This window comes from Crocodylus siamensis, chromosome 12 (assembly GCF_052110815.1).
Source record: "Crocodylus siamensis isolate JL-2025a chromosome 12, ASM5211081v1, whole genome shotgun sequence".
NCBI classification, from domain to species: Eukaryota; Metazoa; Chordata; order Crocodylia; family Crocodylidae; genus Crocodylus; species Crocodylus siamensis.
In genome coordinates, this window is record NC_143406.1 from 27,413,806 (window position 1) to 27,433,351 (window position 19,546).

The 19,546-nt window shown below is 47.5% G+C and overlaps 1 protein-coding gene across 2 annotated transcripts in view; it reads right to left on the minus strand.

Annotated features, from left to right (window-relative positions):
- The window catches only part of TMEM114 (transmembrane protein 114), a 36,770-nt gene that overhangs the window by 4,628 nt on the left and 12,596 nt on the right, over positions 1–19,546 (minus strand). For both annotated transcript variants that reach the window (XM_090024550.1, XM_090024551.1), the window contains exon 3: positions 1,931–2,068. In XM_090024550.1, coding sequence (XP_089880676.1) covers positions 1,931–2,068 — 138 coding nt within the window. The remainder of the gene's footprint in view (positions 1–1,930; positions 2,069–19,546) is intronic.

The window sequence follows — 19,546 nt, forward strand, 5'->3', positions numbered from 1 at the left end:
TCAGGTATAGGGGATATGAATATCCAGCTCTGTTTTGCAGCTAAAGATGTACATTTGACATTACACCTAAGAAAGCACTTGTAGCAACTTCCCTGGAAATAATGTTAAGAGAGAGGAGGGGTTTAGGAGATGTAATAAGATCTGGTCTCAGGATCATAATGGAGGTTATTAAATGAACTGAGAGATTTATTTGGTAAATTTTGCTAGATGTGTTTGATAGTCAGACCCAACAATGAGCAGTGCCATAAAGACAGAGCTGGAGATAGATATGCATAGATCACCATATTAGAACTCATATAAAGTGTGTCAGACAATCCTGCATTGTTCATCTAACTTTCTCCCACTCAGGGTCTTAAATTGATCGGTTCATCTTAAGTACTGGTTTTCTGGCCTTTCCACAGTAATGCAGGTGTTATGCTTATTTGTCCTGATGTAAGGTAAGAGGACCCTGAGCAGAGGCAGAAATACTCCTGCTAACTCATTGTGCTAGCCAGATTGTAGTGACCTATTTGCTTAATCCTTTTAGCACAAATGTGGGCCCCTCCCTGTTTTACACTCTCCTTTCTACATGTGTGAGCATGGGAGCTGGATTAAAGGGCAGGAACTCTATATATGGCCGTGAGAATTTTTCTATTTATCACTATGTCAGTCATGAAAGCACAAGTTCCTTTTGGCAGAATTCACCTGTGCTGTTGGGCAAAACTGAGATTCATTGTGAGTGAGTCCAGAATATGCCCCTTTTTGTGGTGGTCTCAGCTTCTGATAAGAAAGGCTTTAACCATTTAAGACATGATGTGGTGGCAATGAACTTAATGAAATTTCATTCAAGCACTTACAGAAAATCAGGCACTTGCAGTGCAAGTAGCTTCTTAAGACCCTTTAATTCTGGACATATTGATATCATGGTGGCTAAGCAAAGGCAGTTTGTCTATCATTGGTGCCAGGGATACAGCTATATGTTTGTGAGCGCTATGTTGCAGTGTGGGGAGCTCATAAACCTAAGGTATTTGTTATTCACACTGGTCCAGGCTGTGACACCTTCAGTCAGATAGGGGAGGAGTCAATGAGAATAAATTAGTTACACCTGGACCACTAATTTTGGGATCCACCCTCTCTCACTGTTTATAATAAGAGAGGCTACACTTGTAAATACAATGCCAGGAATCACCATGTTTGCACTTCTGGATAAGAACTGTCTGTCTTGATTGCTAAGTAGGAACTTTTCAAGCCTTGAGCCTGTTGTTGTGAATGGGAGTCACTTTGTTGGGTGTTAAGCAGGGAGTGGAAAATACCTGGCACTTCACAATTTAGGGTGGCAATGTCACACTTCAAAACACAGAAAAGGTTTAAAAAAAAGAAAAGCAAGAAAGACCATCTATCAGCCTTTCTTAGGAATGTGATACAAAGTCGATGGGAGTCTTCACACTGCTTCTGCTGGATTTAGTATCTAACTGTACTTCAGTATAATACAAACCATATATAACTCTACGCTTCCCACATTGCAAGGCTTCTCCTCTGTTTCTATTAAACTTAAAGAGCATCTGTAGAGGGGAAGCATTGGACAACTTTTGATTAAAGGGTATTTAACCTTTCAATTGATGAAGATAGTGTGTTCAAGAGCTCTTTAAATCCACAAGGAGACATAATTGCGTGTAATTGTCTGCTTTTCCTTGTAAATGTCAGCTGTCTACCCCAGAGTCCCAGTTTACTAGCTCTTCAGTCTGCAAAGAGCCAAATGGGCATGAAGTGAATAAATACTGATATTTTGTCTGAAAGCAGACACTTGCCAGGGTCTTTGTTCTCATTGTCCCTTCCTCTGTGTGTATGTATGTAGATGTCTGTCTGTGTCTCTGGGTAAAGTATGCTGCTTTCTCTAACTTGAAACTCTTAAATCTTTTTTTTAGCAAACAGTAGGATTTTGGTACCATACCTCCAAACAGAAAAAGCAACCCCGTCATTAGAAGTAGCAGGTAGGCCCTGGCAAGTAGACTGATAAATCCAGTCATTCCTCCAAAAATCATCAGTATCAGGCTGAGAGGCAACAGGATTACAAACGTCCCATGCATGTCTGGAGAGAGATGAAGATTGCCAGTGTTTTATTATAATGTCATAGTTTTCATTACAGTAGTCCAGAAATCACTGCCAGGATCAGGGCTCCACTGTAGTGGGTGCTGTCTACAATCTAATAGACAGGACAGTCCAAGAGAGAATGGAAAGTGATGTAACATACCAGATTCTTAATTCAGGTTGAGTAGTACTTGACCCAGTGAACATACAGTACAGGAGTAGGCAAAATATGGCTGGCTGATTTTTATCCAGCCTTTGGGCAGGCAGCAGCATTGTGCAGCAGGCCCTGGGCAAGCTGCACTTGGGCCCTGGCCTCTGCTGGCAGGCAGTAAGGATGGCACCTCCTGCTCTGGCCTCTGCTGGTGCCACATGGGACACAGATGGAAGCAGCCCTACCCAACCACCACTGTGACAGCCTGAGAGATGCAGTGTGGCCCAGCCAGGGCCTGTGGGGCCAGACTTCATCTCCCAGGCACTGCAGGGGACACTAGGCAGAAGCAGCCCCACCTGTCCACCCAGCACTATGTGGCAACCCTGGTCAAGCAGCACTCAGGCCCAATGGCTCCAGCTCTGGCTCCAGCTGCTGTGCAGTGCTGAGCAGGCAGGCAGGGCTGCTTCCATCCAGCATCCCCCGCAATGCCAATAGAAGCCAGCCTCTGCCAGTGGGGATGGAGATTGGCCACAGGCCTCTACGTTATCTTGTCCCACCCCGCCATCAGGTCTTCTGGGACCCATGGGTGAGTGAGTGAGTAGGTGCAACAGTTTACCAAAACTCATTAAGTGGCTCTCTAGCCCAAGTAATTGCCCACCCCTGATATAGTACAGGACTCAGTGACTGTTCTCATAGCAGAGCTGTCATAATCTGGCCCATAAAGATCCAATGATGATGGGTTGCAAACATTCTGTTGTTTGCTCTGTTACCTGCTGTGGGGAATTATACGGGCTGCTGACAATTGTGCGAGGGTCCACGATCACAAGAGGTTATGCAAGCTAAGGGACAGCCCTGAGTAAGGCAGAAGACATCTCAAGCATGCATGTGCTGGTAGGACAAATGTTGGAGTTCTCTCTAACAGTTTTATTTTACATGAAAAGTCTACACCAGAAGAAAACATCAATTCCTGTCATTCAAATGAATTTGAGTTTAGATTGGAGCTTAACTGACTAGTATGAAATCTTGGTTTTACCTACCCACCTGCCCTGAATTAAAGGCCTTCTGCTAGAGGCAAACAGAGTAGAAGTGGACAGATTCCTTTCCCCCAAACCAGAGGCAGAGTACAGGGCATTTACGGATACCAGACCCACAGACTCTAGTATCAGCCCCCACCTGTACTGCCCTACATGTCACGTCTGCCCCTCATGGGTGCGTCCACACATGCAAGCACACGCGCTTGCAGCAGCTCAAATAGAAGCGGTGCAAAGTTGAGCCGGGGCTTTTTGCCTCAGTGCACATGTTCAGACAGGCACTTTGTTGTGGAGCAAATTGTGCCACTTGGGGCAAAATAACCCTGCCTGGCTCCTCCCAGATCTGCAGCCAAGGGGAGCTAGAGCCTGGGGCCAGCACCTGTGCTGTCCCCAGCAGTATATAAAGCTGCCCTGTCCTGGCCCCAGCAGTACAAAAATCTGCCCTGGCAAGCAGCTCAGGTCTACTAGCTCTCCGGAGCTTCTGGGGCTCAGCAAGTACCTGGGGACACTACCCTCTGTGCCAGCTGGACTGCTGTAGCAGCATCCCAAATCCATTTTTAAAAATACCCCAAAATCCATGTTTTTCCACAATTAACACAAAAAAACACTCTATACACACACACATATATATATGTAGAGAGACAGAGAGAGAGAGACAGCAATCAGTTGGGAAATGCTTTATTGGTATATTTACAATGTTAAACCAATGTGGTAGCCTACCAGTGTCTCCTTCATCATGATAAAATAATTTCTAAATACCTATATGCATTTAGGTATGTCTGTCCTTTTGTTTTTCTTTGCACATGATGAGTGTGTGATGGAGGGATGTGGTGTTTGCAGGAAGGGGGTGGAAAGGGGTGTGGGGGAAGGCAGGTGGGTGTGTGTGGAGGGATGTGGGTTGGCATGTGAGTAGATTTCATAGACATTAGGGCTGGAAGGGACCTCAGAAGATCATCGAGTCCAGTTCCCCACCCGAAGGGCAGGAAGTCAGCTGGGGTAGGTGTGGGGCAATTGCTGGGGAGACTGTGGGTGTGGGGGACTTTGTGGGGAGGGGCTGCTCAGGAAGGGTGGGTCCCCTGGCCCCCACAGATGCATCCCCCCCACACAGCACATGGAATGCCCTTCCCACAGCTCCCCCCTGGAATCCCTATCCCCCCACAGGCCCACAGCCCCCCCCCCAGGGTCCCAGCTCTCCCTGGAGGGCCACAGCCCACCTGCCCAGGGTTCCAGGCACCCTGGAGGACCACAGCCGCCCCCCCCCCCCCAGGTCCCATAACCTATCTTTAGCAGCAGCAGCAGGAGTGGGGTGCTTTGAGCCATGGCAGCAAGACCCAGTGCGGCACATGGGGACCATGTGCTGGGCCCAGCTGTGTCCTGCTGGCCCTGGGGTCTCTCTGCTGCCCGGCTGGGCCAGGACCCGGCACTGCACACAGGGACTGCATTCCAAGTCCAGATGGGTCCAGACAGCCTTGGGACTGCTCCTGCTGCCTGGCTAGGCAGCAGGAGCAGCCCCAGGGTTGGCAGAACCCAGCAGGCATGGCACACAGTCCGTGCACGCCATGCCAGGTCCTGTGCCCTGGCCAGGTGGCATAGGGGCCCTGAGGGTGGCAGGGCCCAGCTGGGCAGGGATCAGGGGGCTGGGGGGGCTGGCAGGGGAAGGGCTGGGCAGGGCAGGGAAGTGCTGGGGGAGTGGGTGGGGCTAGGAGGGGATCCCCCCTGTGGTCCCCTCCCCCCTCCTCCAGTCCCCCCCGATCCCTTACTCACCATCACTGGAGCCCTGTTGCTGAATACATGGCCTGACCGGCTGCATGTTTCAGCACCAGGGTAAGGGGCCAACCATGGAGATGCTCTGGCAGCCAGAGCGTCTCTCTGGAGGACCCAGCCTCCAGTTGCCTCAGGGCATGGTCTGTGCCCTGCCCTGCTTTTTTTTTGTTTCATTTTGTTCTAATTTTCTCCCTGCGCTGCGAACTAGGAACACAGGGAACATTTTTTCGTTCCTGCACCTGCCTCTTGCCCCACCTCAAAGGGGTTTGAGGCAGGGCAGAAGGCATGTGCGTGCTCGTCTGGACATGACCCTTGTGGCCAGACCAAAACCACTATGTTCTCATTGAGCAAAGGGTGGCAAAGATATAAGCAAATGGAAACAGGATGTTATAAGTGGAAGTACCTTGACTATGAGAGCAACTGAGACTAGCTCCATTTGTTTTCTTAGAAGGAATACAGCTAGTGCCTTAAATATTTATGCCATTTTCTTTTTAGTATCATAGTACTTAGGGTCCAACCCCCTGCCCCAAGCAGGAATGAGTGCCAGGATCATATTACCCCAGCCAAATATTTGTCCAGCCTCCTCTGAAGACCCTCAAGGTAGGAGAGAGTACCACCTCCCTTGGGAGCCCATTCCAGAGCCTGGCAGCCCTAACTGTACAGTAATGTCTCCTGACGTCCAGCCTGGACCTTCTCTCTAACAATTTGTGGCTGTTATTCCTAGTAACCCTGGGTAGTGCCTGTGGGAACAGAGCCTACCCCAATTCCCACTGGTCTACCCTGGTGAGCTTGTAAATGGCCACCAGATCCCCTCTCAGCCTTCTCTTGTGGAGGCTGAATAGGTTGGTAGGGTCAGAAGGGACCTGAGCAGATCATCAAGTCCAACCCCCTGCCATGGCATGAAAGAGTACTTGGGTCAAATGACCCCAGCAAGGTGTTCATCCAGACTCCTCTTAAAGACCCCCAGGGTAGGAGCAAGCACCACTTTGCTTGGAAGTTGATTCCAGATCCTAGACAGCGAAGTAGCGTCTCCTGATGTCTAGTCTGAATCTACCCTCTGCCAGCTTGTGACCATTATTTCTAGTCACTCCTGGTAATGCTTGGGGGAACAGGGGCCCTCCTCTGGACCCTTTTAATGGTAGCCACATCCCTCTTGAAGTGCGGCACCCAGAACTGGACACAGTACTCCAACTGCAACCTGATCAACGCCACATAGAGGGGAAGGACCTCCCTGGACCTGCCTGTGATGCATCTGTAGATGCACGACAAGGTGCAGTTAGCCTTCCTGACTGCTTCCTCACCTTGGCGGTTCATGTTCATCCTGGAGTCAACAATGACTCCAAGATCCCTTTCTGCCACCATGTTGACAAGAAGGGTGTTCCCCAGCCTATAGGTGTTTTGCTGGTTCCTTCTCCCTAGATGTATACCTTGCACTTGTCTGCATTGACAGCCCTCCCCACCCCTCACCAGGAAGAGGCTTGCACCACTGCTGCCTGCCAGCACTGCTGGGGCTGGTCTCCATGGAAACCCCGGCCCCACCCTGTTACAGTGAGGCTGCTGCTGGGGTCTCCATAGAAACCGGCTCCGGCCATGCAGGCAGGGGCTGCTGGGAAATAGAGTCCACTGCTGGCTGGATCCCTGCCATGGGCCGGATTTTGCCCGCATCACCTATAGTTTGACTTTTTCCTTAAGAAAGTCACTTGCTAGTGGGCCTACATCTTCTCTGCTCCTGACAACTAATATAAAGACACTGAAATAAGTTGAATTATGCTTGTGTAAATGAAGGGAGAATCCAGTTCAGTGGCTTTTTCTTTAGAAAAAAATTAAAAAGCACTATATCCCAATATAGTTCCACAAGAACATTGTAATTGGAGTAATCTAGGAGACTGTGCTGCTCTTGCATCTCAAGGGATTAGTTATTCATCTCTTCAATGGGTCCCCAGAATATTTAATGAATAATTTGAAACCAAATAACTTGTAACAATCCCCTGAGAGGACATGCAATGTTCTAATGCAACCTCTTCAGGCAAGTTATTTAGTGACAGTAATTTCATGTATTGATGCTGCTTATTAAATAACCTTTATACACAACAAAGTACCACTGTATCTTTGTTAATTATTTGCTACAACTTGGAGAATACAACATAAAAAAGAAAGAAACAGGCTCAGGGGGAAAAGAAAGAGAGAAAGAAAACAGGAAACAGCTCTGAAGATGTTCCATGATCTATTCAAGAAAAAAAAAGACAGTAAAGTGAGGTTAGAAAGGGCATGCTGTAAGGTAGTAGGGGCCAACATCTTGGTGGGAGTGCTGCAAATTACCTTCCCTAATTGCCACTCTTATTCCTTTCCCCTTCCTGATCTGCTGCTCTGCTTTCTGGTGCTTTGCTTTATGCTCCCTGCCTACTGTGCTGCTATGCATCCTGTCCTGTCTCCCACAGTGCTGACTGTCCCCTCACCAATCTGCCATGGGCCACACAGACAGGCTGCTCATGCCACTTGTGGCACCAGTGCCGCAGGCTGACCTCATTGTAAGGAATCCTAACGGACTGACAGTATTTCCTTGAGATGTGCTACCAGGTGCTAATCCTGCTGGGCAATGATGGCTTGGTTCTGCTCATTTGTTGTTGCAAGCAGTTTTATAGAGATGCTTGCGGAGGGCTGGCAGTAGAATCTAGAAGCAATCAAAGCTAGGAAGAAGCCTAAACCTGAATGTTGTTGGTCCATCTGTTAGAAAAAGCATGACCTCTAAGGAAGGGGGTTAGTTCTCTCTATGCAGTAACTGGACTTTGTTTTAGGGCAGTTTAATGGCATGCCCTAGGGCCTATAGCATGCCCTGAAGTCAGCTAATCGGAGTAGGGTATGTTTTTTAAGACCTAGGACTCAGTAGTTTGTTGTACTCAGGAATGTCTGTTTTCTGGAGCCAAAACAAAAAAACAATGAAAAAACCAAGTTGCTCTGGGACATGACAAGAAAAAATATAATAAAGGATGGAGATGAGCTGGCAGCAGCCTCTGCATTTTTGCTTTGTCTTGCACTGAAAAGTTATGCCTATTTTAAACAAGCCTCAGATCCAACCTGGATTGCTGCTGGTGAAGAAGGCTTGGGGCATCTGAAGGTTAAACGAGTTGAGGCCTGTCTAACTTATTACCAGCCCAAGGATCAGAAGCATTGATGCAGTCCTCAGCTGTAGGCAGATGTTCTCCCCTTAGGATCACTGATCATTAGGATGCTGTGTGAAGCTGCCCTCAACTGGAAATTAATGAAGGCTTTTGATTAGCCCTTTGTTCTGTTGTCAGAGAAACCCCACAAATCACTTTGTAGCCAAGGCTTCCTGGCATTGTCAAATGTTAAGGGTCAAAGTGATCATGAAATCATGTGGTTTAAAGGCCACGATTCAGAACATCTCCTGATGCTGAGAGAACCCTCTGTTTGGTATTCAGTATGCATCATAGACCTGAATGTGTCAGTGGCAGTGGGAGACAGTACATTATAAATGCAGAGCAGGCTCCAAGTAGGGGAAATGAGCAACGCTGACAGAGAGATGGTAGGGGAAATGAGCATTCTCAGGGAACATGCTTCTTCAGGCACGGGGCCTTATTCTGATTTCTCACTGGTATGATCTCGCTCCAATGACTGTAATACTTACACCTGTATGTCACTGAACCTTTGGAGGGACAAAGCCTAATGCCTCAATGCAAGCATATTAAAGGAATAAAAAAATAATCTTTTCTGCTCTCAGAGCTGACTTTATTTGGAATGGCACCACAGAAACAAAAGCGTCCTTGGTCCTAAACTGCTGCAGAATGAGGCCACTGGTAGAAAAGCTAACATCCTTCCTGCATGAGGTTAACTGTCTCTCAGCTTCAAGGAATGCCGCCACTTGCCATTTACCTAAAATTCTCTCAAATAAACTGAAAATAACAGGGCAGGTAGAACTCATTTACCAAAAAAATTAAAGATCTTGTTTGAAGTTGGCTTAAAACAAATTTGTTTTGGCGATTCAAAAAAAGAAAAACATTTCAGGTCAATCTCATTTCAATCTCAAGCATTCTTGAGGAAGCACAGGAACTGGAAGGGCTAAGGTCTATCTGCTTAGTTGCCATTCAGGTACTTCCTCTCCTTCTGGCCTAGGCCTACTGACTCTAAACCAAGCTGTAAGAAACATGGCCCACTCCAAATCAGAGTTAGAGTAGGGATTTGGAGTCATACTCAGTTTCTTCAATTAGAGCAGTTCCACTGTTTGTAAGTAATGAAATACTCCTCAGGTGACTGCCTAGCTTGGCACTTAGAGCGCTCACCGGGGGGAGCATGTAGGTTCCATTTTTTGCTCCATCTCCTCCTATATTTTGTCCCCCTGTAAACCTACCCCCAAAGTTCAAAATGCTTCATTGTAGAAATGCTGGAATAAACCATTTGACATTCCCCCAAATTTTCTTTTTTTAATTGGTTGAAACCGTTTGCTGACTTGGACCCAAATTTAGAAAAGGCTTCAGGTGTCCTATGACTGCATTTTTGTGACAAAGTAATGATTGGCTGTTGTGGTGGTAGAATCCTTGTCTGCCACGTGAAGACCCAAGTTTGATTCCTAGATGCACATATAACTACAGCCACTGAGGTACCGAGTGTCCAGACTTAGTCTGGCCTTTGGAGCCTGTCTAAAGGGGGATGGAAAGTCCTCCATACTCCTGCCTAGGTGTACACATCAAAGGCCTTGGTGACCTATCATACATACACCATGATCCAGAAGGATCAACAGTTGCTTACCAAAGATTTCCTGAAAAACAGTTGTGTACATCTCAGTGTCTTGTTAGGGGGGTTTATTTAAACGGATAGCTGAAGTTCTGATCCTTTATCCCTTACTCAGTTCTCTGCTTAATCGTGTGATTGTGAAATGCTAGGGTTGAACTTGGAAATCTTACTTCAGCTCTATCTGCACAAATTATGAGAGTGAATACTCATTCTAAATGTAGATGTAATGCATCCCCATAAAAGAATTAATGAAGGTCCTGATTATTGCCCTGAGCTGGATCCAAATCACTGCTATAAAACTGACAATCCAGGCAAAATAGAGGCAGCACATGGAGACTGGAGGCTGCTCTGAAGATGCTTCAAGGGTACTGGCTGAGAGAAGCAGTGGAGGGAGTGATGTGGATAGAGGCTGGTGATCCGATGAGGTAGTAAGCAGCCCAGGGGAGCAGTGTGGGACAGGACACATATCCTCTGTAGCTTTCCAAAGCGTTCCTGAGTTAGGAGCCAAGGGCCAAGGTAGGCCCTTTCTTCCTCTCCCATGTGGAATGGGAAATAATGGCCCTGGAGGCAAAGGGCCAAGGACCAGTTACCCCAGACTGAGACGCCATACTTGTCCTCCAGACTCTGGAGTGTCTGAACTTGGCTAACCTGAGTTGGCTCTTCCACAGGGGGTTGGGGTCCAGGCATACATTGTAACTGCTTTCTGATCAGAAAGGAGGTATTTTTGAGGATTTCTAGTTCCTGGGGTGATAGCTCTGAGTTCAAGGCATTCTGGGAAAGGAGGCAGGAATATTAATAAGCTCATTTACTTCATAAAGAGAACAGGACCATTCTTGGGACTCTTCAATGAAGTGGGGAGGAACTGCAGCTCTAGAAGATATGCAGTTACAGGGCTGTGGCAAGTCTCCTGTGACTGATGGTGCTGCTCTGCCTGGAGAGTGACCACAGCCCAGTCCTAGAGAAAGGAGTTCAGGAATTGCTCTGGAGAAAGAGACAAGAGCTAAAGAAACTGTTTAAGATGGCCTAGTGGGAGAGGGGGAGGATTAGACTGTCTGTACACTTTAAGTGCACTTCAGTAGGAGTGATAAAGATTTTAGCTGAAGAAGAAAGTGGAGGCAGTTGCTACTGTATTAAATAGGCAGTAACCTGCTGCTGCAGAGATTCATTAACACCTGAAGGAGACATAACCTCCTTTGCAGCCTTATAGTTCTATGCAGGTTGGTATTAAAAAATACCTAGAGAAAATGTAAAGCTTATGACAAAATAATTTCAGAAGCTCATGCACAGCCAACTACTTGCACCATCCTGGGGATCATGAAGAAAGCCTTGTCTCCTAGCTTTGTGTAGGAGGAAAGTGTGGCCATTAACCCTTCATCACAAGGAGGGTCAGGCATATATAAGAGAAGGCTAAGAAATGAGCTATAACAGGGAATCAGCCCTGAGCCATGAGAAGAAAGTTGTTTATATGAACATGGAGTCAACAAGGATTTAATCATGGTATCTAATGTATCTGTTAGATGTGGGGACAGATCAGAATTTCAGCCATTAAACATAATGGCATTTTCTAAACTACTTTCTTTTCCTCCTGTCTTTTCACAACACTCACTCCAGTCCTGCAGTCAGTGCACGTGGGTGGGCACTTGCCAGATATGGTTGCAGAATCCAGCTTAAAAAATATCTGGTATGTTTTTGTATGTTGGGCTATTAGCGCTTTTCCCTACGGGTCTGTTCCATTGCCTGTTGAATACGACCCCTCCACTGACATTGAGGGTATCATATGATCTTAAAGTCTTTCCTACTTTGTTCAAAAAGCAAACAATAAGGAAGGTTCTTTTGATCTGCCCCATAGATAGGGCTACTAGAAAAAGATCCTGCTTCTGGAGGTCCCTTCCAGCCCGACTTCTCCCAGATTCTAAGATTGTGATGAATCAGCATGCACCTGTGCTTTAGAAAGAGAACTCTAACCAGGATGTTCAGAGGTCTGCAAGCCACATTACATTCATCTCAGAATAATATAGGAAGGAGAGAATCATTGTTTCTCATTATTAATATGTATATAATAACATGCATGAAGCCTAGACAGGATCAGAGATCCAAGGGGTACAGTGATATACATACAGAGGAGCACCTTTTCTCTATCCCAAGCAGATGCTAGCTGATGGACTTGATCTGTGGTTTCTCTGTAAATCACGCTCCCCTGACCTTCAGGAACAGCTCTTATACAGCACAAGATGTATGTGCAGCTGACTGCTTACTGCAGCTGGGTTAACCAGCTAATGCATAACATGGCAGGAAGGCTGAGCACTGGACAGCCTCATAACTATATAAGAGGATTTGCCCAGGGACAAGTTTTTTGCTCCCAGAAAATTGAAACTCACAAGTTTGGCAACCTTTCTGTCAGATAACACTAGCATATACAGCATCAGGGTGTTTGCTGACATGTTTCCTCTGCAGGTCTGATTTGTTATGACCTTGCAAATGCAGTTGAAGAATCAGAACCCTTGCTGACTACAGCTGGATTTAGAAAGACAGTCACATCTTTGTAGTTAAAGAAATCTTTACTGATGTTACATATCAAAAGTCTTGGATTTTGGTAAATAAATGTATTTTAAAGGTCACAGAAAAACTTCTAAAAGTGGATGACCTCACTTTTAGATTAAACCATTTTTGGAGGGCAAAACTGCTTATTAGTAAGACTGAACCAGCTTTAATTCTGAGTGTACATACTTCTCTCCCTCTGCACCGAAGTCTTGTCATAGAAGTACCTGACACTTCTCTTAGTGACTGTTAACCAGGCTCAGGCCGGGATGACTATGATACCCCCCTGGTGGCCACGCAACCCTTACCCATCTCCAGCTCTAGGGAGCAGTCCCCATCTTACTCTCCTGCCATGCCCTGATGTAACTGTTTGATTGGAAGGGAGGCTGCCTAATGGGTCCTAGAGTGAGCCTCAGTTCCTTTATATGCCAGCTAGTTCTACCAGGGCACCTAGCCCTAAGGGCTTATCACAGCCTCTGGCCTTCCTACAGCTGTGCCCATGCCTTGCAAGTGTTACCAATTAATTATTTCGGTGAGCGCTTGGCCCCTACCTGATGGCAGGCCACTTCAGGCCTCTACACCTTTGCCAGGGTCTCATCCTTCCCAGCCTGACAGCTTCTGGGTTAGGCCTGACACAGCTTCTGGGTTCCAGCCCTTAACTGCCTAATCCAGCTTGGTCCTTGCCCTGCCCTGGGCAATACACTTGCTGAGCCTAGCTAAGCTCCTGGGTTCCCCCCTGGCCCTTATCTCTGTTCTCTTCATGCACAGAACCCCTTGGCCCAGGCTCTATCCTTCCTGGGCACTGGGCCTCCTGGCCCTTGTCCAGCTCTTGCCTAAGCTAGGCTTCAGTCTTTGTCTCTTCCTCTCTCTGGGTTTTCAACTCCCCCTTGGGCCTAAGCCTATGGCATGCCCTGAATCAAGGCCCATGGCTGGGATCTAAATACTGGCACATCCCTGGCACCTCACTGTGGGTTAAACCGTCTTGCATCCTTCAGGCACCCCACGGTGGCCTCCACTCATTCCCCTTTCAGCCACTCCCAAACCATTACTTGACACCCCTTTCAGCCACTCCCAAACCATTACTTGACACTATAACCAGAGAGTAAGACTTCTGGCAAACATGATCTGAGCCTTCAACTAAACCCCCTCTGAGTCCAGACATAAACAATGGCAGCCTGCCTGCAGAAAAAGCTTCCCCTTACCCCAGGTACTATTCCCCCATGGGGCATCAACAATCAGTTCACCTTCCTTCAAGACAGCCCTAGTGCTAGCTAGGAGAGTTCCTGCATTCCCCTTGCTCCAGAGCTCTTGCCTGCAGCTCGCAGGCCCAGGCAGACCATCCTTGCTCAGGGCCTGTGTTTATATACCTCCCTGCCCCTGCTGGTCATGTGCTTTCCTGGCAGGTGTGTCCTGATTCAGTTTGCTGGCTCAGCCTCAGGGTGACTTACTGCTGCTAGTCTCTTCTGTGCTTTTATCTTGTCTCCCATGCAAGGCTCCAGACCACAGTGGTACTGCAGCATAGCTAGTTCTGCAGTAAGTGCTTACATCAGGTAACACCCCCCAATACCTGTTCCCCGGCAGCTCATAATAAGCAGCTTTCCCTGCCTGAGGGTCTCTCTGCTGCTTCTTTACCCTTAAAGTAACAGGAGCCTTCAGCTCTCTGTTACAGTGACAAATGGCAGAGCTACTCGTAAGTCTTGATCCAACTCCACTTGAAGTCAAGGAAGTGGATTTTTTTATTAGCCCTCTCCATTACATCTACGTTGGGTCCACAAGAAAAGCAATTCCTCTCTCTGCTAACTTCCCAAACCTTGCATAGAAAAGTATATGGCAGGATATGCTGCTGAGGCTTTGGGTGGTTTCTACTGAAAATCGATACATTTAAACGTGACTCTAGGTTAAACAGAATTTGCCACCAAAGACAATCAAAGGACTCTAACTGGATTATGATAAACATGTCTTGCTTTCCAGATCTTATCCTTTTGGAAGAATGGAGCAGTGTCCTGGTGCTTGGGATTAGAGTGGTTGTTCACTAATGGGTCCGTTCCTTCAGTGCTTCAGCATAGCATTCCAGCAATGAACTGCCTTTCTGATCAGATTTAAAACTAGGTTGTTGAGTGTTAAGGGAACTAGAAATGCCATGGCAGACTTTGGTAATAAGACAAGAAATCTATCCAGTTTGCACTTACATAATTATATCAGGGCCATTGCACCTGAATTTCCTCCTGCAATTCCACTTGATTTCAATACTTTTTTTCCCTTAATTTTGGCCAAATTGCTCACCAGGAAACAATTGTATTAGGCAATTCAAGCAATGCCTATATAGGCTGCCCTCTTTGAAAAGGTAAAATCCAATACAAATGCAAGTTGTTATACTAAATTCAAGTATATTTCAGACCCTGCTGACAGATGCAAATACTCCTGCCTCTGATAGCCTAGTCAGGTGGCAGAACATGCACTCATGGGTATACCTCCATCCCCTGAACACAACTGGCCATCCATATGAAGGTAACAGGCTTTTGTTGCACACAAAGGTAACAGAACAACTGTAGGAAAGGAAGTAGTGGCTATTTTATGGCAGTAAAGTGGGAAAGTATTTATGTGGAGGAAAATAAAAATGAGATTTTCTTGCCAATCACCAAAGGACTTCATGAAGGCTAATTTCCAAAAGAGAAGGATTTTGGAAACATATAGATTGCTAGAGAGAAACAATTTATGGGATCACCTGGCAGTACCCTGCTTCAGCACGATGCCTATGCTTTAGAAGGGTGTATACAATAATTATATGTAGAACAGTATGCTGTGCTTTTTGGGGATGGACAGAAAATTATTTCATCTTCTGCTTAGGTAAGGAGAAAGAAAGGAGAAGAAATAGAAGCCTTAAGTCAAGGAAGATGTGTGCACTAGTCTCATCCATTAGAGAAATTGTTCAAGAGCAGTTTATTCCTGTGAAAATGCATCACGCTATCAAGGTTAGTGAGATCTAAGATGATCTCTAGAATAATGATGTTGGTAGCATAGAGGGTAACCTGTTTTTTTCAGGATATCTGTCTAAAGCAGGTAATCAGCAGAGGCACTTCCTAAAGGAAACTGATGGGAGTGGATACATGAAACAACCAAATTCAGGGGGAAAGAAAAATAAGGTTTCTGATAGATATCACACTTAAGATGTGATTAACAGGTCAATTATGTCTTAAATAGTGTCCTGGCCACTCATTCAATCACTTAATGGTGAGCTGATAAAATGACAAAAAAAGCCACAAAGTTATTACACATATATTTTCCAGTACAAGGGAAGCTTGGGATTATGATTAATCATAATTACATATTTTGTGTACAGGCAGTCCTTAGACTTACAACACAATCAGTTCCTGGAAACCGCATCTTAAGTCGAAATATCATAACTCAGAACTGATTTTCGCATAGGAACAATGTTATAAATGAGGGATTGACTCCTGAACCAAGGCCTGATAGCCTACTTTCACCAAAAAAACCCAGAATTTTGTACTTAATCAATTACAGATGAGTAATATAGCTACATTAATGTATGTATATTGTAAATATCAATCATATTGATATGAAACGACTTCTTTGAGGTGACTTTGCTAGACTTTTTGAAGGGCTCTTGGCTGGAGTCTTCTCAGGAGAATTAGCTGCAGGTCTCTCTCAAGTCTTGTCTCCTTTCTTAAAGAAAGTGTCCAGGAAGTTTGGACAGATGTTCTCCAGGGAGATGGGCAATGCAGCAAACTTGTTCACTGGCATGGCATTGTGTTGCATCAGATCAAGCATCATAAAGTCGAAACTGACATCAGGACGTCGAAACAGGGTGTCAATTTAGAAACATTGAAGTGCCAGAGGTGATGCATAGGGGGTGCACCCCCTGCAAAAAGGCACCACCGACACAGTCACCCACCTGCAGGCAGTCGCCACTTGCCACCCAACTGTTTGCGGGCAGTCCATGATCACCCCTGGCCACTGCCCATGGCACCTGCAGGTGGTCACCAACCTGTGGTCAGTGCTCGCCACCCCCCCACACTGACAGTGCCAGCAGCATCTGCGGGAGCTCCCCGCTGCCGGGCTCCCACCATCATAGGGGGTAAAAAGAGGGTCCCGGGTAATGTGGGGCCGCTGCAGGACACGATGGGCAACTTAGTCATCACGCCAGATGACAAAGCTAACATATTTAACGATTTCTTTGCCTCTGTCTTCCTAAGTAGGGACCAGTTCAGCCACCTCCCTGCTGAGCCCCCCTCGGGCCCCGAGAGAGACACGCCTGGGCCAGGGGTTAGCGAGGAGTTAGTTAGGGTACTTCTGGAGAGGCTGGACGTGTTCAAGTCTGCTGGTCCGGATGATCTTCACCCTAGGGTTCTACAGGAACTGGCCGAGGTCATTGCGGGACCCCTGGAGCGGCTCTATGAGCACTCGTGGTGCTCTGGCGAGGTGCCGGAGGACTGGAAGAGGGCCAATGTGGTCCCTATCTTCAAAAAGGGAAAAAGAGAGGACCCGGGAAATTACAGGCCAGTTAGTCTTACCTCAATCCCGGGTAAGCTCTTTGAAAAAATTATCCTGGCACACATCCAGGAGGGCCTTGCGGGGGAATGCATGCTTAGGGGCAACCAACATGGGTTCATCAGTGGCAGGTCTTGTCAGACCAACCTGGTGGCCTTTTACGATCAGGTCACCAAATCATTAGACGCAGGGGTTGCTGTGGATGTAGTCTTTTTGGACTTCCGGAAGGCTTTCGACACTGTCTCTCACCCTGTCCTCATCAAAAAGCTGGGAGACTGTGGTGTCGATGCCCACACGGTCAAATGGGTCGCCAACTGGTTGGAGGGCCGCACCCAGAGGGTGGTAGTGGATGGGTTCTTCTCGACCTGGAAGGATGTGGGCAGTGGGGTCCCGCAGGGCTCGGTCCTCGGGCCTGCACTGTTCAACATCTTCATCAGTGACTTGGATGATGGGGTAGAAAGCACCCTGTTCAAGTTTGCTGATGACACTAAGATGTGGGGGAATGTGGGTGCACTAGAAGGGTGCAATAGGCTACAAGCTGACCTTGACAGGTTGCAACGGTGGGCGGATGAGAATAGGATGGGGTTTAACACTGATAAGTGCAAGGTGTTGCACATGGGGAGGAAGAACCGGCACCACACTTACAGGTTGGGGAACTCCCCTCTTGCCAGCACGGAGACGGAAAAGGATCTTGGAGTCGTCATTGACTCCACGATGAACATGGGCCGGCAGTGTGGGGAGGCAGTCAAGAAGGCCAACCGTACCCTGTCATGCATCCACAGATGCATCTCGAGCAGGTCCAGGGAGGTGATCCTCCCCCTCTATGCGGCACTGGTCAGGCCGCAGCTGGAGTACTGCGTCCAGTTCTGGGCGCCACACTTCAAGAGGGACGTGGACAATATGGAAAGAGTTCAGAGGAGGGCCACTCGTATGATCAGGGGTCAGCAGGGCAGGCCTTATGAGGAGAGGCTACGGGACCTGAACCTGTTTAGCCTCCACAAGAGAAGGTTAAGGGGGGACCTTGTGGCCTGCTACAAACTGGTCAGGGGGGGATCAGCAGGTATTGGGGGAGTCCCTGTTCCCCCGTGCGCTGCCAGGAGTGACCAGGAATAACGGTCACAAACTGGCGGAGGGTAAGTTTAGATTAGATATTAGGAGGCGCTACTTCACAGTCAGGGCGGCTAGGGCCTAGAACCAGCTTCCAGGGGAAGTGGTGCAGGCTCCTAGCCTGGGGATTTTTAAAAGGAAGTTAGATGAGCACCTTGCCGGGGTCATCTGACCCCGGTGCTCTTTCCTGCTAAGGCAGGGGGTCGGACTAGATGATCTACCTAGGTCCCTTCCGACTCTAGCTACTATGAAACTATGAAACTATATCACACTTCTGCCACTGCCAGCACAGCCATGCCCCCCTCCCCCAGCCACCAGGGGCACGTGCTGTTCATGGTAAGTGCTGTTCATTGTAAATCAAAACATCTTAAATCAAGGACTGCCTGTAATAACTTTGTGGCTGGTTCCTGTTATACATTAGTTAAACATGTTACCAATGTTCCCAATCCCAAAAGGACACCAGAGCCCTTCTAGACTCCCATGTGTTCCAGAGCACTGGTCAGCAGACTGGGGCCTCCTGGCTAGGGGAGTCGCTCCTATGCACTCCCACAGCTGGGAGCCTTGCCAGCTGACAGGCCTTCACCTGTCACCTGATTTTGGCTCCATGCAGTCCCCCAGCTAGGGGTTCCAATCAGCTGACCATGTGCATGGTGCACTCCCCAGGGGGGGACCCAGTAAGCTGACTGGGACTCCCAGCTTGGGGAAGGTAGGGAGGCAAGCTTGCCATTTGCCTACGCAGAGAGAGCCCAGGATCACAACTGCTCATGCCTGATCATGATCCTGGTCTCCCCCTACACCGACAGCACGACACGATGGGATCTCATGCTTTGACCCCACAGTCGTGCCTCTTGCCATACACATATAGCATGATAGGAAGTGTGATTGTTGAGATCACCCTCAGATCCCATTGCATCTTTAATTTAATATCTGTCAGCAGCCTAGGACTCTTCACTTGCTAACAAAAATGTTGCTTGCATGAACATCGGCACTTCTGCTCCCATTTATGCCTTTTGGGCCCTTCAGGCTCCAGAAGGGCAAGAAAAGTATCCGATTCTCAAGAACATCAGTGTGCTGAGCTAACACCTATTTTCAGTGGATAGCAGCTCACGCTGTAAGAAGTGTGCATGCTGGCTGGCTAGAGCTCCTGTGTAGTAAAGGATTTGAGAAGGTAGATTCCACAGAGTGAGACGTGCTCTGCTTTTCTTCTCATGAACAGTTTATGTTCACATTCTTTTCTCCAAGCAGAAAACATAAAACTCTCAAGAGTGACAGAACTCAGCTGCCACGGTGAGATTCAGGACACAGTGCCCCTAAAGATCACACACAAGTGTTTGCATCTGGTCCACCTTTGTTTTAAGGTACTTCCATTAGAGCACGGGTCATGGTTCAAGGGTATTTTTAATCCTGATTTTTATCAGCCTTTGCTGCAGTGGTGTAACTGGAAGCAGGGTGGATAATAGGGCAACTGCCCTGGATGCTGACTAAAAGGGAGAAACAGGGTCACAAAATAAAGCAACTACTGCTGGCAGCCACATGTTGATGTTCATGGGCCAAAAGTTACTGCTTCTGCTTTTCCCCAGGCTCCTGGCCATGTCCCTATACTTCTGTTTTGCTGTCTCTGGGCCTGGCT